The sequence below is a fragment of the Bombus flavifrons genome, chromosome 11 (assembly GCF_040668555.2).
Source record: "Bombus flavifrons isolate JBK064 chromosome 11, iyBomFlav1_principal, whole genome shotgun sequence".
NCBI classification, from domain to species: Eukaryota; Metazoa; Arthropoda; class Insecta; order Hymenoptera; family Apidae; genus Bombus; species Bombus flavifrons.
The window spans coordinates 335651-359592 of record NC_138452.1 but is presented as its reverse complement, the minus strand read 5'-3'; the positions used below and the strand labels follow the sequence as shown (position 1 = coordinate 359592).

Below are 23942 nucleotides of genomic sequence, written 5' to 3'. Positions count from 1 at the left end.
ATGGTTTCATTCATATAGATAAATGCAATAGACACTTCTCATTATGTTAAACAGGGTCAATTCTGCTTGGCGTTTCTGCACAGCTGCCAATTGCTCATTTACGACTGTGACTACCCAAAATGGTCGCTCATCATAATTCTGCCAAACGCGATGTTCTTCTACTTCTTGTTCGCCGATTTCTACAGCAACGCATATAAGTATAACGAAAACTATTCGAAATCGATAGAGGGCAAAGAGAATAGAGTCGCGAAGAAAGTGGCAAATGGAAACACGCAAAATGGAAAAAGGAAAACGGACTAGTCTAGAATTCCATGAGTAAGAAACAAGCAACGAGAAGAAGAAAAATCGACCAGAATATTCGCTCGTTTCCGTTGGCTTTTTATTCAGCGCGTTAAAAGTGGATCATCAACGATTGATCGATGAAACGACTATGGGATGTTCGAATGGATTTACATTTACGGTGACTGTGCTTTTGATCCTTCAACGTCAATGGTTCCATGAACAATAGGAACTGGATTTTACAACCACGAAGATTTCTTGAAAATTCCTTAGGAAAATCGGAAAAACTTATTTTCTTTGTTTCATGTCGCGTCTGTTGGCGATAATGGGGAAGAAGTGTATATTTGCGCATAAAGTCGATCGTTTCTCCTTGATCGTTTGCGGACAGACTGTCATCTACGAAGTCTTTAACTGCATGCGTCAATTATAACCGTTCAAGAATGTAGAGTAATTACTAGCGATAGGAATTGATCAGAAAGGGGAAAGACGCGTGAGAGTTTTAATTGAAGTTACATAAGGTAAATTTAGAAGAAAAACGCCACACTTGTAATATCTTCTAATCGGAGAAAGAGAATTGTATATGTTGCGTCTTGTCGTAACCCTGCCTGTGTGCATGAAAAAATACGTTAGTACCTGCTCGACTCGCAATGTACAGGTCTGTGTCTGTGAACCATTAAAGCAATAACTGTACAAAAAATTACTTAAAAATTTTATATATGTGAGACATTACGCAATGCTTGTTACAAGCATAATGGAGACAAGACCTATTTTACTATTTAGTGGCTTCTTATCAACTAGTAAACACAGAAAAAGAATTTAAGGAACAGGAATTAGTGCATGTGGCATCTTTAAGATGTAGGAGAGCTGCCATTTTAGCAACGTATCACCTTTTTTAATTTTTGTGGATTCTGCATAAGAAAAATTTTGCTTTCAATAGTATATGAGCGTATTATTGCAATAAAAAAATTAATCGTTTTAATCAATATGAAGCCATATTTGTTATTGAGCCTTAATCAAAAAGGGTGGCGTATCTCCCGAGTTTACCTTAGATTAATATAATATTTTATAGATTAATATAGAAAATATTCTAACTAATCGTTTGACGATCCACTTAAAAAGAATTTAATCTTGAATTACATCATTACGACTTAACTAGAAAATGAATGTGAGAATTCACGTACTTTAAAGAATTTGAAAATACAGCTTTGTCGGACTAATTTTTAGTCTTCGTGCCCAATTAGACAGTATTAGATAAATACTGGGGTGAAAAGAACAGATCGTTCTTCTGAAGTATGTAGACTTACAATATATTACAACGGGAATGAAATTGACTGGTTGGTTTTAATGTTAGTATAATTTCAATCATTTCAATCGTCAATCTATTAACAGATTAAGACTATCTAGATAGTATTATCGAATAATAAGCCTTATGACGGTCATTTAAACGGCACGATGTTTTAACAAGGCTGCCAACTTCTTCGATCTTCTACGTAATTATTAATTAATCCAAAACATTTTATACATTCCATTTTACGATGTAAAGTTTCATAAAGGGCATCAAATAAGTATAATCTGCAAATACATTCAGGTCGAGTAAATAATCAAAATTTTATATTGATTACCACCGATGAATCAACGTACCGTTTCTTACAATGACACAAAACAGTGAGGGATCCAATGGACTTTTTCACCCGCAAACGAATAAGTACCAAATAATTCTCAAGGAGAAACGCAGTGTATCTCTAAAAATAAATCTGAAATCTCCCGAATTCCAGCTTCATACCTGTTCAAGCATCGTAACTTGTCCCGTTTTTTGTCTACAAATTTTAGAAAACCACTCTTTCAGAATCAATTTGTCATGGTGTAGTCTGTGAAATTCTAGGAAAAAATGCCAGTTACGTCAGACATTTCGGTTTTTTGTTACGCGCTTTGCTCAAATCTTTGTTATTTAAATTGAAAGGAATGTTGATCCTGTAGTTATAAATGAGTGTAATTTGAAGAATAAACACGATCTTTCAAGAATTTTTTAACATGAAATAATTAAAAGAAGAGTTGATTTATGGTTGCTTATTAGCAAAACTCCAATGACTGAAAACGTCGAAGATATTTGTTAGAGTATAAAAAGTTAAGGAAAAAGTTTGTGCCGACTTAGAATTACTATTAGGACTAGGAATTATTTTGCGAGCCACATAATACATATTTAAGTGTTAACAAGAATAAAGTTTAATAATGAAGCAACGAAAACAAAGAAAATGGCTTTAAGTTCGCTTCGTACCTGCCTCGTTGCAGAAATCTCATTTTTAATTAGTGGAAATTAATCGTTAAATTTCACTGAATTTTACAGTTTCCAATTACATTTAGATATATTGTAAGACCGCTGTTATTTATTTTTTCCACGATGTTTCCTTTGCAGCACGCTTTGCAAGCTATATTCGAACATAAATATTGAATCACGATACTTTCCTAATTATACACGCGAGAAAATCAATCATAACGATGATTTGTTTATATTCGTGATTACGTTATTTTTCGTTTGTACGTTTTTCATTGAAATTTTCTTTATGTTTTGCTACTTACTGTGTCTACATAAAGAAAGAATATTAATTATCATTAGCCGCATAAAGTGATAAAAAAAGAAACACGTTTATGAAAGACAAATTACTTATTGGCCAACTTTATTAAATTCTGTTTGCAAGAATATTAGAATCTGTTATTTAATTACTGTTAACAGCAATGATTTATTTGGGAAATGGAAGAAAAGGAAAAGATGAATGAAAGTAGACGTCACAAGAAGAGAGATCTAACTTTGACTCGTTGAATTTTAATACAACTTCATGTAAAGATCTCTTTTTAAAATGACTCTTTAGGGATTACCTCTTATATTAAGATAGATATTTAAAAATTTATAAATTGTCCGAATGTTCGAAAGAAAGAAAGAATTGTCCGAAGATTTTTATCTTAAATACAATTTACGTTTGTTGATTACTTTTAGTTGCTACAGTGCCGTTTCGCGATCGTAATTTGCATCATAATAGATCAAATCCATATGCATTTCCATTGAACATTATTTTTAAAGATAGAAAAATCCAAAACATATTTCGAACGTTGCATTAAAATTTACAAGCTGTATTGAGATCCTCCTTTTGTCAACTCGTCTAAAGAATTGTGAATAAATAATAACATTTTGTATTTACATGTCTTAATTGCGATCGACTTCTATAAATATGCAGAATATTAACATATGCCATGATTAACGGCAACATTTCTGCTTATGTTGCACACTGTTGCATCAGGCGTGACAGATATGCGTTTAAAATTCGTTGATTCGTTCAAAACACAAGTAAATGACTGTTCGCGTTTTCGAACGAATCAACAAAATATTTTTTCTTCAGTGTCTCATGATATATCGAATAGCCTATAATATTGTGACGCGTCTAATCGTAGTTACGTATATATAAATACGGTAAATAATGCTATTGCTATTTCTAGATACATGATTTCGAAATCATTTGTCAATATCACGTGACTGTAGTTACGAAACTGATTCACAAAATGCAAAATGGAAATTAATCTGAGCCAACATTCTTATATAAAAAAGGATTTTTCATAGAACAGCTTATCCATCCGAGTTAAAACGAAACGATTTCAATGAAAACCAAATATCGTACAGAGTTTCGACACGAAGTCGGGAAGGCAAAAGCTATTTAATTTAAAAATTAATTTAAAAGATCATCAAATCTTAGGAATAAGAAGAAAGAGAAAATAAAAAATAATTTCAGAAATATACTGTTTGTGATGAGTTCCTCCAAATAGCAATTCATCGAAGAGTCAATCGATTAAAAGTTGAAACAGGAGCGGTAGACGCAGGGTCTTGCTTTCCGAGGAGAAAGCAATTACCGTTCTTCGATGCTCACGTGTGACAGTCGTCTAGAGAAGACACAGTGCCTTTTCTGTTCGACTTTTTCCTGAATCATAGCCCACCTAGTTTTACAGAGATCGCCTGCGGGGATTTGGCTTCAGTCAAGATTTCGTTGTACTTTCTCCAGCTTCTGACGAATCGTCTCGGTATCTTTCCTGAGACATCGTGTGCTCATTGGACCTATCGGCCTAGATCCCAAACGGAGCTCGTTATTTATTGGAATTTCAAATTAGATTCATCGAAATCGCTCCAATCGAACGGTTCTTGAATTCAAATCCTTTTCTTAATTAGAACTGCTTTCTTCCGGTCTTTTGTCGTTCTATTATGTCCTCATATACGACCTTTGCTCCGCCTCTTTATTCCTTTTATTTGACTTTCTTGCGTTAATGAACTCCTTTTTCCTTTTCCGTTTTCTTTTTTTTCTTTTTTAAGATTTCATCTTTAGGTCGGATGGTTTCCGATTTTCGTTCATTCGCCATTTCGATTGACGAAGGCGTCACATTGATGATTTTAGAAGATATTAAACTTGCTTTTTCGTGTAGGATTTTCGATAAAAGTTGCCGAACAAGTAGATGAAGATTATCGTGTTGGCGATAAAGAAATACGTAAGAGCCCTTGGTACCTTGCAATCCATCGCGAGAATCATCAGTTGGTAGCCGAGCATCAGGAAGAACTGTACCTGGCGCAGCGAAGAAAATACGGTTAGTGTAGGTATTGCGTTCGGAAGAAAGCGTCGATGCGTTGTTTGGTGAAGATATTTACCAGCTGGATCCAGGTCATGTATTTCTTCCACCACAAGTATTTCTTGTATTGCGGGCCAAGAGCTGCTATCAGGTAGTACGAGTACATGACAATGTGCACGAAGGTATTCAAGAAACCAATTAGTGCACCTTGCTCTCCGGGGAGAAATTTCAAATAGCACCATGAGAATATCGCGGTTAGCGTATGGTGGTACACGTGTAGAAAAGTCACTTGGTTTTGTTTTTTTCGGAGAACGAAGAATACCTTTGAGGTGATAGAAAAATTAAAAAATTGTATTCGCGTATACAAAGTAGAGTATTATTTATCTGAACTATTGACTGTCCGAACGAAATCATCGTTAATTTAATTGATGATCGATTATAGCCTTGTTGATTGAATCTACTGCATGGACAAAAAGTAATGGATAGCGAGGAAAATGGGTGAACTGCAGTTATATGAATTGTTTGTTCCCTAGCGAGTTGAGAAAAATGGAGTTCTACTGTATTAAATAATCACACTTGTATAACTGATTATATTGAACTCACTGTATCGAGTAGTTCGACTAGTTTCGCGATGAAATACCACCAGGCAGCTTTTGTCACCTATTTCACGTAAAACTTATTATTACACCATGCAATTAACAAATTGAACACTACTGCTATTTATGTATTTTTATGGTAAACCCACCGTGGTTTGAATTCCCAAATCCGTAGGTGGCCGATTCGCGTTATTACATTTAGGTGAAAGCATGAGGGATGCAACACCCGGTTCGAAAGCCTATTAAAAGTCACAAAAGAATTGATTACCAAAACAGGTGAAATTAGGAATTGAAATAATTTGAATTTATTAGTTGTTCTAATGAATCTTACTTTATGCGTCAACCAGATACTGAAAAGCACTTGGATCGCGTTGTAAAGAATCAGCACGTTTTTCAATTGAAATGCCGGCCTCTTTTCCATCATTTTCGGTCCAACTTTTAAAACGAACGCTAAGTAGGTTCCAACGATGCACAGCATAGGTCCAGGGGAGCTCATCATTGGCCAGGAATCTACCATTATTTCTAAAAAAAACATGGTTTAATCGAATACCTTAGACTATTTTTCAGTGATCACTGTACTATTTTTGCAGTGAAAACATTTTGTCTATTTCCTATTTTAATTCTTTCTTACATACAAAGCGCATCGAGACCTTTTCGTCGTTTTTACATAGAATTTGCATCAATTAGCATCGCTATTGATTTGAAATATTAAAGAAAAGATGAGCCTTTCCCGTATTATTCATAAAGTAGGTTACTTTGACTTTAGTGAATAAAGCTGATTGACGTGACGCGAAAAGAAAGAGCTCTATTCGCAAGAGCGAACTTTTGGACATCCAGCTTGACATTATCTTCCTGTTGAACGATGTTCACGCAATTACCTTTGTTAGCCTCCAAGATTTCATTGTAGTTGTTGACTACCAAACGAATTATGTTCGACATGCTGACTAATTCTCCTATCTTCTATCAAACCAACTGTAAAACGAACAAAAAGATTGTTTCTTAGAAAAAAAAGAGAGAAATCAGTGAACGGTTAAAAATGAAAATTTAGACAAACTTGATTGGAAACACATAACGAAACTTAACCAACTTTTTCAGGATCGTAAAATGTCATTCGTAAATTTTTCGATTAATAAGTCAAACTTCACACGTTTGCAGTACATAAGTAGAATAAGACATCACCTCAAATCCTCAAGATTAGACCGGATTCTCTCTCTGTTCGGTCGGAGAAGCGTCGAAACTCACTTCCGCCCCCGTGCTTGTTTTCTCTTTGTGAATCTTCCGAAGTCCCTCGAATAGCGTTTTCTCGAGAGGAGCAGATGTTGAAGGAGAAGCCGCGAACCAAAAACTGATCATCTGTCGGGCAAACTGGCCACTAGGAGGACCAAAACCTCCATCTTCTTCGTCTGCCCCTCCACAAGATTCGAATACCCCGTAAAATTGAAACTCGAACCGCTCGATGGGGGAAGCAGATCGGCAAAAGAAGAAGGGGTAAAAGACTAGGTCGTGATGCATGTAAAAATGAATTATAACGAGACCTGAGAAGCACGTCACTACTGAACTCTTATTTACTGAATTTCTTATTGATCGATTAAACGACCACTTGGAAATTATATTTTAAAATTGACAAAGGAAACGTAACTCCTTGATCATAGGTGAAACTACTAAATATTAACAGCAAACGGATGAATATTTATGTTAAAGAATTTTCTATTTGATTTACGTACATTCCCACGCCACCGGTATTAAGATATTTATTCGTTACATTCGTTTTTTAAGAAATTAGAGTATGCCAATACTTCTTGTATCCTACAGAATATCTTGTATTTAATATTCTCCAGTATGACTACGTACATCATGCCATGAAAATTCGCGTTGATGAATAAAATTAAAGTTAAATGGATGATACTTTTAAGAGTTTAAATATTCTGACTAAATCTAAATTCTCGAAATTTTCATTTACACCGCTATGATTTTCGATCCCCTATAGGTGTCCTAATACTATCTTTGATTTAATTATGGTCAGTTAAATATACTTTGCTAATGTTATATCTGTCATTATTGAAGTTGAAGGAAGGATTGCTATTCAAACTTTTACACGTAGCAAATGCACAGAGTATCTCAGTTTTACCCAGCTAAACTTTATCAACATATCCTGTAAGGAAAAATAAGAAAGAAATGTTATGCATATAAACTTAGATTCTTGAATGCTTTATTAAAATACTATAACAAAAATAAGAAATGACAACGAACTGCCTTCTCGTCCGATATCACATAAGGACAGATTATCGTTAGATAGATTTTCGTTATAATTTCATTTTAAAATGTTGCTCGCTATTATGAATGGAGATCTGGCATCTGCGAGAAATAGAATTTATTTCGTTACTAATTTCTTATTAATTGTCCCTAATTACGGCGAATTAATCACGAATCCTTTCTACTAATTAATTTGTGCTTGATAAACTTTTTCTTTTGCAGTTTCGCACAAGCAAATATCTATTGGCGTGATATCTGGTGATTTTGGGCTACAAAGAATTGATCATCCTCGACCTATCTAACGTTGAGAGTAATGGTCATTTAATCATTGTCAGACTGATTGACTAAATCAACGACGTCAGCAACTAAACATAACATTGCAGTCTCTGTAAACATATATCAAATATATGTCGACAATGTATTCCTATGGTGTGTAGACGAAACACCAATCCGTTATTATTTCATATTCCCGTTATAGCTTTTTAATAAAACATTTCAAAGCCTGGGCCTACATAACATTTTTCTCATAAATTTGCTTATAGGATATGAAGTATCGCGGGATACCCTGTATGATAGTAACAAACCATCGTACACGCGCAGAATTCGTAAATAGTACAAACAACGAGACAGGCTCGTAATATTACACACGAGTAAAAAAATAATAAGAATTACACATTCGTTTGCGGCACGACTATTTGCAAAATTGATGAACGACTTGTTTGACCGGAATAAAGAGACGTCACGAAGAAAATAACTTGGAGTGTGAGAACATATTTGCCCTGTTAAACTCTTTATAGACTTGATGCAATTAGGTGACGCATAGCGGAGGGGCAAGCGACAGTTAAATATTTGCATCGAAACCCGACGTTTCGTATCGTCGATCAAACAGCGAAGTCTAGTAATTTGATTACAAACGATCGAGCTGTGTATCTTTCGTTAAGCTAGTTATTATCGCCACTTTTTCGTACTTTAACCACCATAGTCACTTTTGTTAATCAATATTTGCCTATGAAAGGAACGATTAGCATAACTTTTTAATTCTCTGCGAAATATGTTTGAAATCCATTTTTAGAATTCCCCTTCTTCGTGAAGGTAGTAAAATTGCAAGTAGAACAAACGGTAACTGTGTACACGCCTTCAGTAGGTTTTACTATTAGAAATCACGTGGTCGTAAATGGATCCTTTAATAGTTAACCTGAGGTACGCGTTGATGTCTCGTAAATTGTGATCCAAAACGTTTCTTTGCATGGGAGCAATGACGATCCGACCAATGCCGCGAACACACTTGCAGTTACTTCACAAACAAAACCATTATAAGCGTCTAGAAAGGACATTTTTAGCACAGGTACAACAAAGTAAACCAACGGGACAATTCGAAATATAGAAGAAGTTCGCGAAACGGGGTTAAACGAACAGAGGTTTTGCAAAAGTATGTTTCTGACCGGAATTCTTCGCAACAATATCAATAACTTGATTGAGACACGCGCGAAAAAATTGAGTTCAATGGCAATTCGATTTGCATGCACTGAAGTTTTCGTTGAAATCATTGATACGATATATCGATCGACTTTATAACACAGTTATACTAAATAAACGTTATAAGATAAAATTAATAATTAAATTAATAATATTAAATACAATTGAATTGTATCTAATATATTATAACACATTTTAATATACATTACGATATATATATATCATAACGTATGATAATTAAAAATGACATTAAAATTAATAATTAGTAATTAAATCACGTATTAAAACATCAGAGTACGCTTTAAAGCGTTCAGAACGTATGTATTTCATATTTGTCAATTTACCGTGTCATTGTCCTATTTTCCCTTTAACGCGCTCTTCGCGTCCCAGAAACGCACGGTGTTTCGTTGGTCATTGAAAAACACTTATAGTACCGGCTATAAGTCTCAATATTCCTGCAGATATTTAGTAGAAAGTGCATGCATTTTTATTTACCAATTATTTATTTCAAATTGTTTTAAATTTAGGGTACGGAAGAACCGCACTGCTTATAGAATAACCCAATAAAGTACTAAATAAAATAAGAATTAGAATTAGGATTCAAGTTATAACGATACATATAATGAAGTCACATCACTTTCTAATGTAACGGCTATCCAAAATATTGTAAATCAGACCTGCCTGCTGCTGGAAGAAGAGAAGTTCGTAGACTCCAGGAATTCTTACAATCTTCCTATAGGTACATACAAGAGTAATAACGAAGATAACTGTATAAAACGGAGACGATTGAAGAATGCAAAATTGTTATTCATCATTAATCATTATGCAACCAAAGAAACACAATGTATCGAGATTGAAGGAGCGAAAATGAAATTCCTGGTTATTTGGACCGAAGGATATAACGGCACCTGCTTGCCAACCAGCTTCTCGAGTGCTTTTTTTCACCGTTCTCCCGACTTGTTTTACCTTTCGCCTGGACCATCCATTCACGTGTCACAAAAGTAGGTTGACTTTTTCGACTGGATCCTAACTCAGCTTCGCACTCATTTTTTTATTGGTTTCCATATTTCGTTAAATAGGTTAAGGTGTTACACAGATTAGAGAAAAACGCGTGATCACGTCCTGTTAGAAAATGGCCAGGGGGAAATTTCGATCGTTACTTTTAAAAGAACAGAATGTTACATGATTGATTATTGATTCGTGATTCGAATGAAATTATTTATGAGTAGACATAACGCGATTTACTCTATGGCACGTGATTCTCAAACGTTACGTTATGCTCGTGAAAGGCAGCAATTAAGGACGATCGAATCGAGTTGTTCCAAATACCCCGAACTTTAGTCAATTATAATTATTTAAGATAGATGGTATTGTGATTTAGAAACAAATGTAGTACTCGAGTGACATGGAAGTCGAATAATGTAGAATTTGAATCAAATGATACAGGTGGTTACTGAAATTAATTTTCAAAATCATTTAAGACGTAATGTATTATTTTCACTTCAAACACTTACTGTGTTTATATTATGTATACATGTACGTATTATGTTCAAAATCAGACCATTGCGCAGGAGACCTTGTGCGACCTTGTGCAACCTCGAATGTCCTTGAGTGTGTTTGTGCATCCTCGAAAACTGTTGAACACTTTTACGTTGCGTTATCTTCTCTTTCTCCTTTTTTTTTGTACAAGCTTCGGTTATTTATTTACAAGGCAATATTGATCGATTCGAAGTAAAATAGAAGTAAAGTAATTGATTATTCATAACACGCGCGCTACGCGATCGTCATGGAACAGACTTATTATTTTATTGTTTCTGTGTGACAAATAATTTGCTTCCAGCGCAAACGTCATATCATCGATGATTTATCTCTGTCGTACTGTCCAACAGGAAAGATGATAGTAATATGAATTACACATATATTTGCTAAAGCTTGCGCTGCAATCGTCATGGATTGGTAGAAGTAAGGGTAATTATGCACAAAAGAGGACCTCAACTCCAGTCTTGTCGAATTTAATTTTTTCATTTTTTTTTTTTTTTCGTTTTTCTTGAATTTCAATTTCGAATATGTTGTAGAGTGGATGACTGTAAGTAACGTGCACTTTGCCCGCGTTTAAGGACGATAGTGAGTCGAAAACTATGACAAAAAGAAAATGGTACTTGTTAGATTATATATACTTCAATATAACCAGTTACAAATTAAATTTCATATTCATTTGCATAGGATTGCTATCCTAATAAAGTATTCTAGTAATTAATCCTAGTAAGGTATGGTTAGATTAGATTTTATGGGTAGCTGCCGGTCTAAGCCCTCCAAAAAAAGTCTAACTTAATCAAACTTTGCTCGAACCATAAGCGTTCTACGCCTCGGACAAAGTGCATTCCACAACAGATCTCAAGGTCAAGGTCATTGGAGTTAAATGCTCTCTTTTGCAAATAATTAACGAAGTAAGTAACGAAGATGATGAGTGACTTAAATACAAAGATGAGACCGACAATAAGCGTTCCGTGAACCATACAACGAAAAGATTCTGCGTTTGCGTGCATATGAAGAAATGCTTTAGAACTCGAATGACTTTCATCAAATCTTCTTATAATAAGGTAAACCTTACCTTTGGCGGAACAATTCAAATTGAATTTTTAAATTGTCATTTATGTCTGTCCTTTCGTTGTTCGGCTTTCGTCGACACGCATGAGATATTAGGTGCTAATAAGTGTCTAAAGTCTAAAGTATGAAGCGCTAAATTGCTATTGTCTTATAAAGAAAGAAATATTCCTCGCGCGAGTACTTGATGGGTCGTCTCGCGCGTCGGAAACACGAAATAACGTTAAACCGTTCCGGGCGCACAGGATGTAGCTATTGACTCTTCAACTTTCCGTTCGAGACGTCCGACGAGACGCCGTTTTCGCGGCTCTTCCGCATTTTGATGTATGACTTGTAGTAAAAGTCGCCGAACATCATCAGCATGAAGAGATTCTGAGGAATCATCACCGCCGCCGTCCACTTCGGGAAACCACAATCTTCCACCCAGGCTAACATTACAAAGTGGATCGTTATCAAACAGAATTGAGTGAGCTGCAGTTGTGTCACATATTTCTTCCACCAGGGTTTGCTTATTCGCAGCGATGTAGCCAGATAGTGAGTGTACATCACCATATGAACGAAAGAATTTAAAGTACCTGTGGCAATAAATTTATTTATTTAATAAATAAATATAAATATACACTTACAAACGTTATCACTTTATGTAGAGACACATTGTCACGAATGATTCCCTTAAACGTAAAACGACAAAGGTAAATACAGTATTTAATATTCAATTGTCGATACAATATATGTCGTCGTTGAACTAAAGAACGTTGTTCGTGAACTAAAAATCACAAAATTATGGAAACAATTTCATGATAATCAATATCCAACACATGTGCCAAGTTCTACGATAGAAAGACTGATATGAAAAATATTCTTTAATATATAATATTGTAGGAAGTTAAAATCGAACGAGTGAAATTATATTACTTACCTAAAAAGGTAATGTGACCGCCGGGCAAAAACTTGGTGGCTGCCCAGCTACCAAGAGCCATGCCCGTGTGATGATAAACATGAAGAAACGACACTTGCTGTTGCTTTTTTCGAAGAATAAAGAAGGCCGTGTCCAGTAAGTCGAGGAGCTTCATTAGAAAGTACGCCCAAACGATCTTGGTTATCTGCGATTCAAGTAATTCAAGTAGTTCAATCTTTAATATCCTGATGAGAACAGATCGTAATTAATAGACTGGGGGTGTTATGCATTTACAGAAAGTTTAACGCTGTGAACATAAAATGAATATATAAAACATAGAAAGTACTTGTTACAATATTTACACTTTTTTACGTTCATAAAAATATGAATTCGCATAAACTTTCGCAGTCTAGTAATTAGGATATAAAGGAAATATACGATGTAGGTACCTCGACCGCGCGAGGATCATCCGAATAATCTACTGGTTCACAGTAGAAGTTATAATGGAACAACCAGGCTAGTACCAATGCCTATAATTACATTTAGACATTTATTATATTTTCATATTTAAAAGAAATGTATACTCGTTTACCTTATAAAATATATATGCGCACGATACTATCTGTATTAGGTTATATATCTGTAGGATTCTATTCAGATTGAGCGGTTTTCTCTTTGCCATAATGTTGGGTCCCAGGACGTGCACGAAGTATAGATAAAACGCTACTATACTAAAGCATCCCCATGGTGATCCGATGAGGAAATAGTCCTGCGTGCGAGGATCTTCCGGAAACAGAAAATATTCACATGACTACTTGCATCTTTGACTTGCGTGCAACAAATTCGCGTCCCTGTACCTGTTAGTTCCTCGTTAATGTAGCGGTACCCTTGATAGATTCGTCGTATCAACGTCGCCATATTGCTATCACTAAATAATTGATGGGATTCCAACTAACGTCTCTCACAAAAACTTCATAAGATCCAAGTGAAATTCCGAAATGGTAAAGTTGGTTCAACTAACCTTGATAAAAAAAATCAAACCTAATTCCTCTTTTCGAGCAGATACTTCCTAAACGTTTGTTAGCTTTTAAATCATCCAGTTTTCCTATGCTTACTATCGAGTTTTGTGAATCATTGGCAACGCAGTGAAAATGAAAGGAACAAAAAATAAAAATAAACGAAAGGAAGAAAACACACACACACACACACAAAAAAATGTTAAAAGGTGAAACGTATTGAATTTTTCGAAGGTAGAAAGTTACTAACAATGGCTTTCGATTGATTGTTTAAGTCACTACCCAGAGTCTTCCAATCCAACTAAACCCCGCGCAAAATACAAGTAGACTGATGAAAGCAATTTCCCCCGTCAAAAACATTATCGAATCGTATAGTCATTGTATTTTAATTAAACGCTGGAGTCGAAACCAAATAGCCAGCCCCTGAAAACACATAACGCCGTTTCGAGACAATTTTTTGTCCCCTTTCTTCAAGGGTGTACGACCTTCAAGCCGAAGGCGCTTAATTTTCTATTCCATGTCCCTACGAAAAGATATCAGATCGTAGAAAGGTTTAATTTAATATTCCCTGATTCTATGGGTATTTCAAAGAAACTCGAATTCAAGGCATTGTATATCATTCTGTCACACGCATTTAGTGACTTTCGACCTTCTCATTCTTATTTACTGTTCTATTCGAGCTACGCGAACGACAATTAGAAAAGAATAGAAATTGAAAATATTAATGCAAATATTCAAAATAGGTCATTGTTTGATGTTTTTTAGATGTATTTTTTCCCTTGACATTACGTAAACAAAAAAAGCTCAATCATTTATTTGATAGCTAGCACGAAATGCAATCAAATATGCATAATTGTTCTGTGGGGAGAATGTTGGGACTGGTATATAAGCACATTATCAAATTGCTGCAATCGTGTCAGACTTCCGGAACGCGGTATGCAAAAATGATCGCAGCTGTGCAATTTTGTATTATTTTGCAATAATAACCTCTCTTTTTATATTTACAATAACTGCAAGCAAACACTCCGTTTTACGATCATTGAATCATAAAAATGGAGATTTACGATACGTAAACGAAAGATTATGAGTGGAAATTTTATAAACAAATTAATAAAGCCCGTATGTCTTTAATCTTATAACAAACATCTGACATTTTCACACAATAAGGAGATTTGTTAACTGCATAACGAACTACTTTACAATATCGGTGCCTGTTCTAAGAAATCTAGTAAGACGAGAAATTATGCTGTAACAATATTACGACATAGTTGAATATTATACAAGTGTTTCTGGAGTTTTTCTTCCTTAATAGAACGAGTTTCTGTTTAGACGTCAACAAAATAATTAAAGCTAAATTAATCAATTAAAATTTTAAAAATAATTAATATTCATTTGATAATTTATTTATTTTTACATTTTTAGTTTGTTTGATTGACGTATTGAAAGGAAATTGAGAAATTAAGCTATTTGCGAGTAACAGAAAAAAACTTATCTCTGTGTCAGTTGCTTTTACGAAAGGCTTTTCTACCTGTATAATACTTCTTTAACCGATAGAGTATTCGCGTTATGTATACGATGATTATTATGTATAAGATGTTAGATTATTGAAAATTATGATAAAACATCGCCTATGGAAGTCTCTTATACGTAATCCATGTCATTTACTAATTAAGCGCATAAAGAATCGATAATCGTGGCCTTGCGTGGCCAAGCAGACTGAAAGTGGAGCTCTTTGTTTCGAATTTATTTTTCAAATACTACTCTCTACTCTCGTGAATGTGCTTCCATGTATTAAGGCACTGGAATTGTTACTTTCGATGATCAAAGCGCTTTTTAAAATCGAAGATGAAAAACGCCCAATGAAGGTATGGAATATTAATATGCAAATATTACTTCGTTGTAACTAATTGAACTTGGAAACGAATTTGTTAGAATCACTATATGCATTAGACGTGTATGCATTAGAAACAATTAATTGAAGAATTATAGAATTGAGCAGATCTTGCAAGTAATCGATTCGTCATTTACACGTGTGTAGCGTTGAAGTGAAACGGATGAAGAGGTCCCGTGGGTCCGATGGTCGTGACCCTTAACGACAAAAGGACATTGACCAGCGTATAATCGAAGATCCGCTGGCCTTCAATACGTGTTTTGTTTATTTCAAACGTGGTTTAATTGATATTAACGGATATCAAAATCATTGAAGAAAAGAAATCGAGGAAATTCAATCGTAAGGAGAGAAATATTCGAGGATATATCTAAAAATGTAATTACTTTATTGCACATGTACTTTCATATTAAATAGAAAATTTTTAAACGTTGAAAAGATGTACAACGTTATACGTAATTTAAGATAATTCACTTTATTTCTAACGCTGGACGTTTTTATAACTTATTTGCACTGGTATAAACAAAATAAATTGACCTTTGCTTCTGTACTAAATTCTATTTTCACTTATAAGTAGGTATGTACATTCGTATAAAAAGTTGTTGTGCTAAATAGTTACCAAATTGTTATGAAAACAGTGATTAGAAAAAGTACCAATTATTTCCCATACAATAAATTTTCAATACAATAAAGTACATTGATACTTCCATTCGAAGGAAGATTCGATAAAGGCACATTATTGGTCTATCTTATCGACGAACAGTGTAATTCGATGAGCTCATCAAAGAGCCGAATTGATTGATAAACCCTTTGATCATGTTTCCTTCATTATCAACGTTATCGACCGAACGTTACGATATGAAACTGATTTCGTATTTTTTCAATGCAGTACTTTCCTTTCATGATAAGGCACAAGCTGGAGATACTTGATTTTTAAAATCGCGATGTCTGGTATCTTGAATCACAATTTACTTACTTCTCTTGCTGGAGATACTTGATTTATCTATCGAGATTTATCTATCTGTGGTATGACTACATATGTTCTCTTCATACCTAGAATACATATTATGCATCTGCTCCACTTTTAGGCAAGAAACAATATATCGAATTTAATAAAAAGAAGAAAAGAAAGGAACTCTTACGTATTTCCTACAAACTCTACTATAATTAAATAGAAAGATTTTAAAAATAATTGATAATTTAAGATGCAACAACCTAAAGGTATGACAACTCAGAATTACATTTGCGCCTAATATATATATATATATATATATATATATATATATATATATATATATATATATATATATATAAAGTATGTAAATATATTATGTATATATATATATATTTCATACACAAATATATATTACGCGTGGTCAATGTTCGATCATAAAATAAATTTTTGAACAAAAGAATGTAAAGGAAAGAAATGAGATCGTCATCGATGAGATGAAGATCGTCTCTAGTTTTCGAATATACGAAATCAATCAACCAGCAATAAATATTTGAAACATTAAATTTACCGTTCTATGCTAGTACTCTTCTATGTACCTAACGAAGGTGAAATGTTCATTTGTAACGAAGAGGAGTACAACAAGCGAAAATAAAACCGCATCAACGATATTAATTCACTCCACTTTCTTCGCCGCCATATTTATTTTCTCATCCTTTATCTGTGTTCGTTGTCTCTTACGGTAATTTTCGATGTAGAACGACCCGAACATGTAGATGAAGATCGTCGCGTTCAGCAAAAGCAGGAACGCAATAGGCCTCGGAAAATTGCATCCGTTGAAGAATAGTTGAATGGTATGGATAAAAATCATGCCAAATTGAATCAACTGAAGCATCGTTATATACTTTTTCCACCAGAGATATTTGTTCATGTGTGATCCCATCGAGGACAGCATGTAGTACATGTACATGATTATGTGAATGAAAGAGTTAACGAGGCCCAAGAACGTTCCATGGCCATTCGGCAGGAACTTGATTCCGATCCAAGCGCAAACCGGCATTAGAGTGTGATGATACACGTGAAGGGTTGAGATCTGACGACTCTTCTTCCGTAGAACAAAGAATACCGTGTCCAAAAGCTCTGTCAACTTGCACATGAAGTAGAAGTGCACAATCTTAGCCATCTGTAAATCACAATTTCACAAGCGTTACAATATTCCGCCGTTTATTCGGCATTTGTTTAGCGAATTATGACGAAAAATACCCTCATAGATTTTGGATTGTCCGAATAGTCAACAGGCTGACAAGAGTAATTGTAGTCATGCAGCCATCCAGCCATCAATCCTTCATAAAAGAGATATATACTAAATAGCACTTGAACGAAGTTGTACACGATCATGGTTTTCCTCAATTCGTACGGCTTCTTGTCCTTCATGTACCTTGGTCCAGCGGATAGGCAAAAATACACATAGGTAACGAGAATTACCGCCAGAGGACCTGGTCCTGACACGAGAAACCAATCCTGCGTGTATGGATCTGGAATTGTTAAAGAGGCGTATTATAAATCATAAATCGCTTATAAAGGTATTCACGTATTACTTATAAAAATGTTTCTTACGACTTCTATTGTTTAGAACGTCTTTGTACCAATCTACGATGGTCGACATTGTTTTTTGTTGATTGCTAGTAAATGGACAAATCTGAAAGAAAACGACATACCTTCAATTTATCCGGTTATCCTTGCATTGAGAAATAAACGATAAATCACGCGGATTACTATAAAGAGTTTACGTGGCTTATACTAAACCTGAAAGTGATTTATGAGAATTTTGTATTGTTAGTGCATAATTGGCTTAACGATATCGCTTTCTGGCAATCAAAGTCTAGTCGTCCAGGGCGCCCATTGCAACGCGATCGTTAAATGTCTTTCTTCAACGAATGTTTAGTAAATACTAGTAATTACTAGTGAATACTTCTTAGCTTCGTTGGAAGCTAATAATAATAAGAATAATCATAGATGACGCAACATTTGGTCATATAGTTTGCTTGCGCGTATAGATTCTCGAACTTCTCACAGCTCGAGTATCGAGACGTAGATGCGATTGAGTGGATGAAGAGGATATTAAGCAAAGGAGATGTGTAAATGAGCAACGTCTTGCGTTTACTCGCATCAAACAGTGAAAAAATAATGAAAGGAAGCACGTCTCTGGGCCCACGACTAAGATGTGCGTACTATCGATTCGGATGATCTCGTTCTAATCTTTGTGCCGAACTGCTATCAGTGGAACGCAATCAACCAAAGTACAACGTCGCGCTGACATTTTTTCGTCGGTGGATATGACCAAGCAAATTTGGTCAACGTTGGAATTTGAAAAACGTTGGATCTGAGGAGAAATGTGCGCCCTTGTCTACAGTAAACATTAATCAGGCATCGCGGTGTATCGTACTTTGTTACGTTGAGTGTAACTTAGGGTCGCGACATTTCATTTTGAGTTCCGAAACCCAGTTGAATTCCAGTGTTTCCTTAATGCTACATACTAGTGCATTTATAAAAGGTTTACGCTGTGATCTTTGGCCTTTGATCTTAAATCGATGAATGAGATAAAAGGTAGCACATGATTAACCTTGTTAATATATCTCGATCGAATTAGAAATAAAGAAAGCCGCTTCTCTGAAAATAATTAAAATTTATGGGATAACGACATAAGAATATCGAAAGTATAAGAAAGATCGAGATTCGTAATTGAATGCGGTTGAAAAGTGTCTTGTCATAGCGAGACACAGAAATTGCTCTAGGCCGTGATTACAGAAGAAAGAATAGAAGATATTCTGAGAATAAAGAAGTGAGATGTAGCTTGCAATCTGCAGGCTGGAAGGGGACAGGAACCTTGCTGGTGAATACTTACTAGTCGCGAACCAAGGTGAACGGGATCTTCAACGGGCATTGCTGTTTATCTCGTGTCCCTTTTGCCCAACTTCAACCAACGGAGCATCGAAAACCTGTTTGTTCACATTCGTTATCTTTTCATGTCAGTAACTATGGGTTCAGTAATCCCCGATTCGGGGATTGGGGAACACAATGCCCTTGAATTCAGATATACGTGTTGGGACTTTCCTGCTTCAAGTGCCTTTTCACAAATTTTTTTATTTCCTTTTTTAAACCTTTCTTTTAGCAGAACTTCTGCCGATGACTCTGCATTCGTGATAGCTGGGAACTTAATTTTTTGTTTTCGATCTGCCTGTTTTTCATCAAAATATGCAAGCATGATATATGCATACATGATATATTTTAGAAAGATTAAAAGATGAATGAATGCAATGATGTCATAACCTCGAGAAAAATGATTGTTTCGCAATCGCACCGCTTGTCATTAGATGAAATATGGTAAATATGTCTCTTTAAATTATTCATTCATTATTATTCAGTCATTTTACTATTCTTTGTTAGGAAAACGGCAAAAAATTGTACGTTTTCATTAAAGATGCGTTATGATGAAACGATCGTGATTGGAACGTTATTCAGTAAGCTGAGAATCTCGCGGTACGATTGACATAAATCTTTGCAAGGCTTGACGTTAATTAAATGAGAAATAGATCAAAAATTATCTAGTGGGAGAAAGAACTAGTCATGCGTCAGCGTTCAAGGCAAGTGAATTCTATAAAATTGTTCCTCCGAGTGCGTATAGAACCTATGTTGTTCCTTGCGACAACGACGTAGGAGGAAAATCGTATTAAACCGGTTGGACGACCGAGTTCATCACGAATAAACGCGTGCAACGCAATACAATACAAAAATATAATTACGATATTGCCTATGTAATCAAGGAGTCCAACGTAAAACTTACCAACATTCAATCATTATTATAAATTAAGTGGCTTCTGACGCTTGTTGTCTCAACGATTTGATAGTCTAGTTGGGAAAAAACGACTGATGTCGTTGGCTTAATTAGTCTTTAAACTCCTCCATTAACAATTTTTACCAACAATGTATATGTAGATTATTGTAGAAATGTAGTATGGACAAAAACAGGAAACAGTTTTTTTACGGCTTTGCTGCGTTGTTGCATCGTATATATAATTTGTTATGTTACATATCTGATATCAATGGAAAGAGGCGAAATGTAACCACACTTAGTAGGTATCTACTTATATACCTATCTACAGAGTTATAAGTACCTAGTTACCTTGCCCTTCGCGTTTTCACAGTTTTCTGTTCCAATAACGCGGTCATCGACATTTTAAAATAGTTCCCGATGCAACCTACATGCATCTTGTTAACCTCTCGAAATATCATACAGCTTATAGCAGAACAGCTTTTCACGCATAATACTGTCGTCGTCTTATCAAGACTATTTCATTCGTCAAGAAAGATGCACATTTAACGATTCCGTTTGAATATTCGCTAGTTATTTTGACTGAGATTTCTTTTATCGTATATAACATTTTTTTTTATCATCTTTTAGTTTGAAAATCGATTACAAATAGAGTTTGATGACGTTATGCCCTCGTCATCTCGGTATCTCTCTTTGTATGGAAAAACAAATAGGACCTTAACAATCAATATCGTCGATTCGCAAAATACAGTTCTCAATGCGTTCGAAAATTAATGCACTCGAGTCAGAAGAAAAAGTAATAATAAAACAGGATTCATCCACGGAAGAAAATTCTTCTTCGACTATTTTTTCAATAGTTTTCTTCGTTATTGACATATGAAACGATGTTGGATGTCATTAAACCGCTGTTTATATTTGAAATTGTATGGCGACTAAATGACCAAATAATGTTAGTCTTGATCAATTCGATCAAGTGTGAACTGAAGAGTTATATACTTATCAGGTTATATATTGCATTTACATAGTACCAAATTTTTATAGTCATATGAACGTTCTACTAAATGATACGAAATTTAATATATTTAAATGTAATTAATTAATGTGTAGATATTGTAATAACAAATACAATAACGTGCAAAAAATTTTGTAGCCACTCTAACTCAATCGAGACAGCACTTTGCTGGAACCTAAGACAACTTTGATAAACAATTTTGAAAAGATTTAATCATAATGATTTTTTCCTTTGTGAAACTGGTTTAATTTAATTTAGACAAAACATAGGTTCTTGCCGTCGTGCATGAAGTCAGAAGGTAGATATCCTCACAATAAGATTAAAAGATGACCAAATATCTACGTTTGTTTGCAGGAAACAAACATTTTCAATTCGAATTTCCGACATGTCGCTCTATTTACATGATCTCTTTGCAATTGATATTTTTTGCAGTGATAATATTTGCAGTGATAATTTATGACGATGTAACGATGCGAATAAATACTGTCCACACGTTTCCTATCGAATCAATAATTATCAGATACACATCTTTGGAAAGAGAATTGTAGAAATCTTTGTTACAAGTGGGGCTTTTACTTCGTATATTTTTACACATTTTAATCATAGCCTCTTCTTATATCTTTTAATATCAAAGAATATATCTTTCAATTCATGGTCTGTCTCCTCGTCATAATTGATCTTAATTAAAAATCTTAATTAAAAAATTAATAACAACGAGAAACTGATAAACAAAACGTGAATATACAATCAACAATGTGTTCTATAAATATTGCAATACGATATCAATTATCTATTATCCATTAGTACATTCTTTAACGTTTATAAATAACTTGACAAATTTACGTTTGCGAAATGTACGTTCGATTGATAAATATACGGGCTGACAGTCGCAATTCTCAATCTGTGTTAACATACGTTGATACGCGTCCAGAATAATTTTTCGATTAAGTGACGTGACCATTCTTGTAGCGACACAGGAACAGCTATTTTTATCAATAATTTCTTTGTCATTTATCGTTCTTGGCTTTTTTTTTTTCTTTTTTAGAAAGGGAACCAACATCTAACGATCAGACGCGCAGGAATTTAAATGAAATTGCTCTCGTTTTCACTACTGTTTAAAGTATCCGACTTAAAAATTGGATGCGTTTCCCAATCTGTAATATAATTTCAAAACAATCCTTCGATGATTCTAGTTCATTAGCACGAACGTTTGTGTCATTGCAAAATTCATTATTCACGATTGAAAAAGAGCATTGAGCACGGCATTTAAGCATGTAATCACTTCTCAAGGCGTGTTTGCATAGATTTCAACATATCTGTAGGCAGTTCGCAGAACAGGAATTTTGTAAAGTAAGAGAAGATACGCATATGTATTATTCTACTATACTCTAGAAACTGTTATTCCGCAGAAACTGTCTCGCCTATCATGGCCCGTGTGACTACATCTTAGAAAGTTTTGTCGATTTTCCACAGACTGTCTGCAGATCATGTCATTAATAGTAAATCTAAATACTATTGTTTTACGCTAATCTGCTATCACATAGCATACCGCAAATACGCACTGATATAATTTATGTGGTATATTTAAACGAGCGATATCCGATGTACGTAGCACGTTTTGCATAAGTATAATCTCTAGGAACAAACTGAATCTCGATAAATCTTTCGAAAAGAATGTTTAAACAATTAAAACGCATCACTATTCTCCATAACTACGTTTATACACGCCCGTCTATCGGAATTCTTGTGGAATAACAGAGCGTCAAAGTGCGTTTACTCGAATAAGCGACAGCAAGCAGAGAACGAAAGTGAAATGATGGATAAAAAAGAGACGTTACTCTCACCTGTTGCGGAAAGGTACGGTCGAACGACGATGAAGATGCTTGGTGTCGTGATGCGAGGTTATCAAAGTATCGGAAGAAGAGAGAACCTTGCCGATGAACGAACCACGATGTAGCTACCTGTGACTAGCTTTTCTTCGTGTCGTCTTAATAGCTGAAGAGTGTCCTGTACGCAAGACCCGTTACTAATAGTTGCAGTTCAAAACAATGAAGAAGTCACGAAACGGCCGTTGTTCGAGAAAAGTACGTGGAAAAAACCAAAAGCAACAGTCGAATGTCGTTGGCTGTAGGGTGTGCAAAAGGAGTCGTACTAAGACACTGTAAACGCGATGTATCCGAGATAACTGTTATCGAAGTGGCAATTTTCGGTCTTTCAGCACGCACCACTGAGAAACACCGATGCCAAGGTTCTCTTTCCCTCTAGTTTGACCACGAACGATATCCTCTACAGTCTGACAACGCAAAGCTGTGCAGTCGTAGTCTTATATCCCTTTCAGCCAGACTGGTTCGTGATTACGCTTAGCAATGGAGTCGATGTAGCCGATTCCCGAACAAATGTTCCTCCGCTACACCGCTTCACACCGCATCTTGCCATTCCATACGTCACTCTTTTCGACGTAACTAGCATTTCCTATTCCCGCATGTTTACAGACGTCTTCTCCAATTTTTCTTCACGAAGATTCTAATTCGTTT

At 35.0% G+C, this 23942-nt stretch overlaps 4 protein-coding genes across 8 annotated transcripts in view; 1 reads left to right on the top strand and 3 right to left on the bottom strand.

Annotated features, from left to right (window-relative positions):
• The window catches only part of sit (stuck in traffic), a 52624-nt gene extending 48785 nt beyond the window's left edge, over positions 1-3839 (top strand). For all 3 annotated transcript variants that reach the window (XM_069122739.1, XM_069122738.1, XM_069122740.1), the window contains one exon: positions 55-3839. In XM_069122739.1, coding sequence (XP_068978840.1) covers positions 55-300 — 246 coding nt within the window. In that variant the 3' untranslated portion in view covers positions 301-3839. The remainder of the gene's footprint in view (positions 1-54) is intronic.
• bond (elongation of very long chain fatty acid james bond protein) lies at positions 3443-6876 on the bottom strand. The gene is made up of 7 exons (XM_069122742.1): positions 6657-6876; positions 6356-6449; positions 5809-5999; positions 5627-5716; positions 5485-5541; positions 4961-5203; positions 3443-4877 (listed from the first exon to the last, which is right to left on the bottom strand). The coding sequence occupies exons 2-7, from the start codon at positions 6414-6416 to the stop codon at positions 4719-4721; spliced, it is 801 nt and encodes a 266-aa protein (XP_068978843.1). The 5' UTR covers positions 6417-6449; positions 6657-6876; the 3' UTR covers positions 3443-4718.
• A 3810-nt stretch (positions 6877-10686) lies between these two features.
• On the bottom strand, positions 10687-15292 carry LOC138184995 (very long chain fatty acid elongase 7). The gene is made up of 5 exons (XM_069123547.1): positions 13566-15292; positions 13301-13491; positions 13158-13238; positions 12730-12913; positions 10687-12385 (listed from the first exon to the last, which is right to left on the bottom strand). The coding sequence occupies exons 1-5, from the start codon at positions 13624-13626 to the stop codon at positions 12063-12065; spliced, it is 840 nt and encodes a 279-aa protein (XP_068979648.1). The 5' UTR covers positions 13627-15292; the 3' UTR covers positions 10687-12062.
• Positions 15293-16950: 1658 nt separating this feature from the next.
• Positions 16951-23942, bottom strand: LOC138185310 (very long chain fatty acid elongase 7). Of its 3 annotated transcripts, XM_069124179.1 has the most exons (5): positions 23253-23942; positions 19470-19563; positions 18182-18263; positions 17828-18099; positions 16951-17747 (listed from the first exon to the last, which is right to left on the bottom strand). In XM_069124179.1, the coding sequence occupies exons 2-5, from the start codon at positions 19506-19508 to the stop codon at positions 17241-17243; spliced, it is 900 nt and encodes a 299-aa protein (XP_068980280.1). In that variant the 5' UTR covers positions 19509-19563; positions 23253-23942; the 3' UTR covers positions 16951-17240. The 3 variants fall into 3 exon arrangements, with proteins under 3 accessions (XP_068980280.1, XP_068980281.1, XP_068980282.1); XM_069124180.1 differs by lacking the exon at positions 19470-19563; XM_069124181.1 differs by lacking the exons at positions 19470-19563; positions 23253-23942 and adding an exon at positions 18371-19408.

Coding starts and splice junctions, on each gene's coding strand:
- bond (XM_069122742.1), bottom strand. CDS start 6,416: ATGTCGAACATAATTCGTTTGGTAGTCAACAACTACAATGAAATCTTG. Junction 5,717..5,808: donor GTATCTGGTTGACGCATAAA/GTAAGATTCATT, acceptor GACTTTTAATAG/GCTTTCGAACCGGGTGTTGC. Junction 5,204..5,484: donor TAGTCGAACTACTCGATACA/GTGAGTTCAATA, acceptor ATCACCTCAAAG/GTATTCTTCGTTCTCCGAAA.
- LOC138184995 (XM_069123547.1), bottom strand. CDS start 13,626: ATGGCGACGTTGATACGACGAATCTATCAAGGGTACCGCTACATTAAC. Junction 13,492..13,565: donor CATTAACGAGGAACTAACAG/GTACAGGGACGC, acceptor TGTTTCCGGAAG/ATCCTCGCACGCAGGACTAT. Junction 13,239..13,300: donor GCGCATATATATTTTATAAG/GTAAACGAGTAT, acceptor ATGTAATTATAG/GCATTGGTACTAGCCTGGTT.
- LOC138185310 (XM_069124179.1), bottom strand. CDS start 19,508: ATGCCCGTTGAAGATCCCGTTCACCTTGGTTCGCGACTA. Junction 18,100..18,181: donor CGTTCTAAACAATAGAAGTC/GTAAGAAACATT, acceptor TAACAATTCCAG/ATCCATACACGCAGGATTGG. Junction 17,748..17,827: donor ACAATCCAAAATCTATGAGG/GTATTTTTCGTC, acceptor TGTGATTTACAG/ATGGCTAAGATTGTGCACTT.